At 38.5% G+C, this 6,452-nt stretch overlaps 1 protein-coding gene across 2 annotated transcripts; it reads left to right on the top strand.

Moving 5' to 3' along the window:
• Window positions 1-1,456: 1,456 nt before the first annotated feature.
• On the top strand, window positions 1,457-3,018 carry LOC103701656 (Phospholipase A2 family protein). 2 transcript variants are annotated; one of them, XM_008783802.5, is made up of 3 exons: window positions 1,457-1,597; window positions 1,793-2,419; window positions 2,585-3,018. In XM_008783802.5, exons 2-3 carry the CDS (start codon window positions 1,807-1,809, stop codon window positions 2,728-2,730), a joined length of 759 nt encoding a protein of 252 aa, XP_008782024.1. In that variant the 5' UTR covers window positions 1,457-1,597; window positions 1,793-1,806; the 3' UTR covers window positions 2,731-3,018. The 2 variants fall into 2 exon arrangements, with proteins under 2 accessions (XP_008782024.1, XP_017696956.1); XM_017841467.5 differs by having other exon boundaries at window positions 1,770-2,419.
• The last annotated feature ends 3,434 nt before the right edge of the window (window positions 3,019-6,452 follow it).

The following is a 6,452-nucleotide window of genomic DNA, read 5'->3' as shown; positions in this document are numbered from 1 at the left end:
TCTTCAACCATCCAACTATTCGCTGTAGATGCTTATTATTTTACCTTTCTTTATTAGCACAAGTTTCTGGCTTATAATAAGAATAGACAATAAAATAAGTACCTCAATTTGCTCCATCTCGGGTAATAGAGAGAAAAAAATAATAAATAAAAATATTATATATATATATATATATGATGTTTACGTTTACTATGCTTACATTCAATAGTTTATAAAATCTGTATTTATTCTAGTTAAATTAACAACATTAATAAAATCGTTTATCTTATATTAAAAATTAAAATTATTTTTGAATGAATAAGAGGATGCACATATTTTTTTATATTTTTGGATGGTTGTTATTCACTTAAGGATATTTAAGTTATTTTTGATTTTTTTTAATATTATATTTGGGCCTTATTTAAGATTTAACGGTTTGATTAATGTTTTATTAAATTATAGATTAAAATATTGGATGAAAAAAACTCAAAAGAATAAGTATAGATTTTTTAAACTGTTGGATGTAGGTATAATATATCTTTAAACTTAGAAGAATTTTTATAATTTACTTAACAAAAAAATCATCCTACTCCAACATATTTTCTTCTCACAACCCTAAGGGTCAGTGGAAGTGAGATGAATGAAGGTGGGGCAGCAGGGGAGATGAGGTTGGTAGGGTGAAAAGCATGGATTAGGCCTACAGTGGGACAAAATGATTTGCTTTGTTTTGTTAATTTCTCTTTGTTAGAAGAGATAAAGAATATTTAGATATTAATTTATTACAAAGTTGGATGACAGCTTCAAGATGCTAAAGGTTACCATGCTCTCACTATTATTTTTGATTATTATTATAGTTTAAATGAATGATATTATCTAAAAGTGTCCTCAGATTTTAGATTTAATATGATAATTACACAATCGGATATTATTTCTTATTTTACTAGAAACTAATGGCTAATATGAAAAAAAAAAAATTGCAATCGTTGTTTACTCAAGTCACTGTTGACTGGCTTTTTTTGAAAAAAAAAAACTGACTGAGCTAAATAAAAATTTATATTCCCAACTGTTATAGAAATTTAATTAAAATATTTATTCTATCAAATGCCTATTACAACCAAATGCTGTCAATGTTACGACGCTTTAAATTTTTCTCATTAACATATATTCTGACATATTAATCCCTCTTTCTGAATCAAACCCCAAACCAGAATTAATTTTCCTCTTTCTGAAATTTTTGCCGAAATCCAACGTAACCAGTCTCCTCTCTCCCAATAATTACTCATTCTTTGAAGAATATTCGCCGGACCGGATTTCGGACTCTTGTCATCACATTCTCGCCAAGAAATCCCGTCCTCTGAATTTAGATAACCACGGGCCCTCTCTCTCTCTCTCGCGCGCGCGCGCGCGTGTGGATGCGATTCCTTCGGTCTTTCCCACAGTATTTGACTCCCCTCGCAAACTTGAAATGCTAGAAGATCAAACCAAGTGTACGTTTCCTGCGGCTACAAAAGCTTTATTGTAATGGAGAGTCCTCTCCTGCTGCTTCTTGAGACTTCTTCCAACTCTTCTCCTTCCCAGCCATTTACACCTTGAACTCAGGCAGCAACGCTTAATCAAGGTAGCCACTCTTCCCATCTTTCCTCTCATTATTTTTTTTTTTTTTTTTACCCTCCTTTCATCAACAAAGAAACAGAAAAAGAAGAAGAAAAAAAGAAGTTTTCTTTTTCTAACTGGTGGAAACCAACACAAAATTTGATTCATAAAGGTGATCTTTTTGGTGGTGATGACAGAATTGCTTTATTTCTTTTCCCAGTTTGGAAGGGCTTGATGGGGGGAAAACCCTTGTGGATTCCTCCCGCATTGGATTTCTCCTTGTTGAATAAAATTAAAGTCTCTCCTCCTCTCAGGCTCCTCCCAAACACCTCCAACTTGGTCTCACAACCTGAACCCCAATCCAACCCCATCACACTCCCTCCACCGCCCCAACCATCCCACCCCAACAACCCTTTACCCGTTCTCATCACCTTCTTTGCCAAGTCCTTTCGATCCATCCTACAATCCCCGCCCGCCGCCCCGCCCCGCCGTCCGATTTCTCGATCGGAGGCCGGGTGCTTGGTGCCGCTCTTTCGGCCCTATGTTGCCAAGGAGCCATGGCACGGAGGTGTGAGGGCCTTCCTGTCGCAGTTATTCCCGCGTTATGGCCATTACTGTGGCCCGAATTGGTCGAGCGGGAAGGACCGAGGCTCGATGCTGTGGGATCGGCGGCCTATCGATTGGCTCGATTTCTGCTGCTACTGCCATGATATTGGCTATGACACGCATGACCAGGCTAAGCTCCTCAAGGCGGACCTCACGTTCCTCGAGTGCTTGGAGAAGCCACGGATGGCGACCAAGGGAGGAGCCCACGTCGCCCTTCTCTACAGAGCTATGTGTATTGCAGGTATGAATGCGATTCTGATTCCTTTTGGTGCTTTAGCTTTTGCTATGCAATTTTTTCTTTTTGGGTCGCCAAGTATGAACGTAATTTGCATCACCAACCATTTGGGGAATTTAACATTAGAAAACTAGCTTGATGACATTTTTTATCTATTATCAAAACTTGCAGGGTTAAGGTACGTGCTCATACCTTACAGGATGCAGCTGTTGAGATTAAAAGCTGGTCCATCATTCGTAGAGGTGGTTGGGAATTTGATGAGTAAAGCAACAATGCCAGGAAAGATTGCAACTGCAAACCATAAAGAGAGGTTGTGAATATGTCTAACGTAACTCCACCCAGGCTGGTCTGGCAAAGCACATCCTCTTACAATCTGTCAATTCAATGGGTTGGTGATAAGGAGCCCCACAGTTGCTTATGATCATGGGTATAGTTTCTTTCCAGATTGCACATATTGTTAATATTTTTGCCTCTCATGTTGTAGTTTAAAGAAAACTCAACTAGCTAATGGACAATACGAGTTATTCGACTCATATGTAAAGGTACATGGAGCTTGTTATGAACCCTTTGGTAGATTTCCATGAGATAACTTGATAATTCTAATATGGGCATCTTCTCCATTAAATGTCTTATGGTGTCATGAATCTGTTGATCCTCTTTTAGTTTTTATTGTTTTCCTTCAAGTCCACTCGATAAGTCTAATCTCGGCATTTTCTCCAATAAATGTCTTACATTGTCATGAATTTGTTGATCCTCTTTTAAATTTTATGAACTTTCTTTGAGTCCACCACATGGTCTGCCGTACTGATCGGTACGGGTCGGTACGGGCCGTCCGGTACCGGTACGATACAGCTATATTTTTCGGTTCCGATTATTAGCAACCCGTACCGGTCGGTACCGGCCCATACCGAACAGGTACCGGCCGTACCAATCCGGTACCAACCCGTACCGGCCCTACCGATCCGTACCGAACCGGTACCGGCCCATACCGACCGGCTCGTACCGACCTCAAATTTTTTTTGGCTTTTGGCCCGAACCAGCCGAACCGGTACAATACCGGTTTGGTTCGGTATGGTACCGGTACCGGCGCCCACCGGTACGTCGGTATGGTCGGTACGGCGGACCTTGGTCCACCATCTAGTAGAACTTTCAGAGAGATCCCAACTTTAAAAGAACTTGCATTAGACGCTTACCGTGTAGTAACCACCAAACAACATTTTTGTGCTTTGAACTAGTTAGCTTTGCTGTAGAACACCACCACTCCAAAAGCTTCTAAGTTGAATTTATGGAATAATCACAAGTTAGTTGAACCTCTCTTTCTTCGCTAAGCGAGACCAGCAAGGGGAATTTATCCAGCATCGAAAAAAACCTTATCTCACACTCTAAGTGTGCGTAACCGAATCTCCTTAGAATCTCCTTCATCACCACAACATTTCAAGTGGGAAAGGAGAGAACATCCTGCCATCTACCACCATATGATCAACTTGGGTAGGGTGGCCCATTTGTATTCATGCTGGACTTTAACACAAGAAGCTCCACCAGAAGCCCAAAATCCAGCCCAACATGCTGACCACAAGAGACTTTGTGACCAAGGTTTGGAAACTTGGTCTTAATTTCGGTTTCATTCCTCCAAATATGCATTTAAATGCATACTTAAAAAAAATAGAAAAACAACTTAAAAAGAAATTTTGCTCTAGTTTGAATCAAGGATCAAGGTAGTATGCATTATGACTACTGCCGACATTGAATCCACACCTAGCACCCACCCTAATCTAGCTCAAAATGCGTGATATCAGGTAGTATTGGCATGTATCTGTTGGTGCCAGGTCAATATTGAGCCTTCAGGTATCCAAACACCTCCCTTTTTCCTTTCCATTTCTTCATTCTTGATTCATGTGCCATACCCGTCCTCAGTTTAAATTCATACATGTTTAGTTTATCTACCATCCGTTTATTATGAGAGCTATAAGAAAGAGAATCATTTCATGGTGATTCTTGATCTATTTTTCTAGACCATCTTAAGCCTGAAGCATGCTTCTCCACTTCTCCTTGTTTTTTACCTTCTTAATGGATAACTTCTATTGTTAACCATATAGTAAAATATAAAAAGAAAATATGCCATCGACAAGACATCATTATCTTGAAGCTTGTCTTACATTTTGATGTTTCCATGATAGACTGCATAAGAAAGTCTATCCATGTTTGAGTATCTATAGATGGCAATATTATCATTTCTAAGCACAGATTCTATCCATGTTTGAGTATCAAGGTTTAAGGTATCAACAGTACTGGGCCATCCCTATAATATTGTACTATTCCACATAGAGAAATTAAGTGGGAAGAGTGCGAGGCACCAGTTCCTTCGTGAGCCAGAAAGTCCCACCCGTCCCACTTAAAACTGGTTGGGAGAGGCGAAAACCAAAGCTAGTTCGGCTGATACTAGGCGTGACCTGACTGAGTTGTTTCTCTCTGATAAAAGAGAAGAGAAGCAATAGTGTGGGAGGCACACTCTCTTTTCTCATAGGTTCTTCCACAGGGGTGTGCCTAAGCCTGAAATAGAGAGCAAGAGAGGAAGGGAGAAGAGAAAGGGAGGGGAAGGAGGAAGACTCAGCCTAGGTCAGGCTTTCCATCTTTGCGAATCCACCATAATGCCAAGACCTCTCACATCAAGTAAGGCTTCAATCCTTTTTTCCACCATTAATTTGGTCAAAAAAATGACAAATAAGGGCATCAAGATCCATTTTTAGAAAAAATGAAAAGAAAAAGTTAAAAAAATTACATCCTAGTATAGTATTGGGATGCCAAACCATCCTAGGAGCTAAGTTGGTAGGGATATGGTGGTAAGTGTCGGATTTAAACCCTTGGTCTTAATCATTTTCAAGATGTCAAAAATAAAGTTTGTGAGTGTGAATCACATTTTGTGATATTGTTAGTTATGAATCTTTAATAATATTGTTTCTTTTTTGCAATTAAGTGTGCATTCTTGAAGTCTTAAAAAGGAAATTTAGTAGGAGATACTTGGGATGTTGTTCACAATGTTAAGTGGACAGAAGCTTGTTCCAGTGTCAAGGTTTCCAAAACAATTGACAGAAATAATCTCAATACAATCAACATGGTGATCTCATGCTTATCATGTGTTCACATAAGTATGTGTAAATAATCAAATTTGTGTAGGTTACATTTGACATGAAGTTATTTAAAGTGTTGCTGATTTAATAATTTGAAATTTAATTATGTCATAAGATAGAATGTCCCAAGCTATTAAATAGCTTAAGAAACCCATAATATGAAGTGCCCAGTAGAATTAACTCTATTTTATTTTGATAGATGAGTCTAAAAATGGCCAATGGTGGTTATGTGTTTGAACTTCAGAGGGGATGCACAAAGTTCTTGTTGAGTGAGAGGTAATATTTAATAGACTTACGACCAGTTATTGGGCACTGAGTCTCAAAAAATTCCAATGCTTGTGAGTTAGACTGGTTAAAATGTCATTATGTTCCTTGTGTAAAAATAACTAGAGCATGAGCTACTAGATACAAGGGTTGCTTGATTGGAGACCTGGAGTTGCTAACATTAACATTTAATAATATAAATTGGTATATGAGTGTCAATGGCTGGTAGCTCTGGAGTTCATTATAGTTCATTCTATACTCAGTGGTGTGAATGCATATTAGATTTATGGTTCTTTATTTACTACTTGCTGGATACTTTGAAGTAATAGAGAACATTGCATGCATTTGTGGACATATTTCTCTTCTCCTTGACAAGCAGTATAGAAATTTGTATCTATGCAACCTTCATAGAGTTTTTATCAGCAAAAAGATATACACAGTCGATCCATTTGACACATATGGGTAGTTACATCATCCCCATGTTTAAAGGGAAACATTTAATGGGTTTCCTTCATGTTACCTTCACATCTGACACTATTCAAAATGATCTAGCGTAACAATTTGGTGATAGGTGCCATTTTCTGCATTTTAATATGCATGTGCATAAGCTGATGATGTATAACCAGTTGGACAAGCTGCCCCACAAG

The sequence above is a fragment of the Phoenix dactylifera genome, chromosome 17, assembly GCF_051530095.1.
Source record: "Phoenix dactylifera cultivar Ajwa chromosome 17, Ajwa_hap1_PhDact_Kaust_v1.1, whole genome shotgun sequence".
In the NCBI taxonomy this organism is placed as follows: Eukaryota; Viridiplantae; Streptophyta; class Magnoliopsida; order Arecales; family Arecaceae; genus Phoenix; species Phoenix dactylifera.
This window is presented reverse-complemented; position numbering and strand designations above follow the sequence as displayed.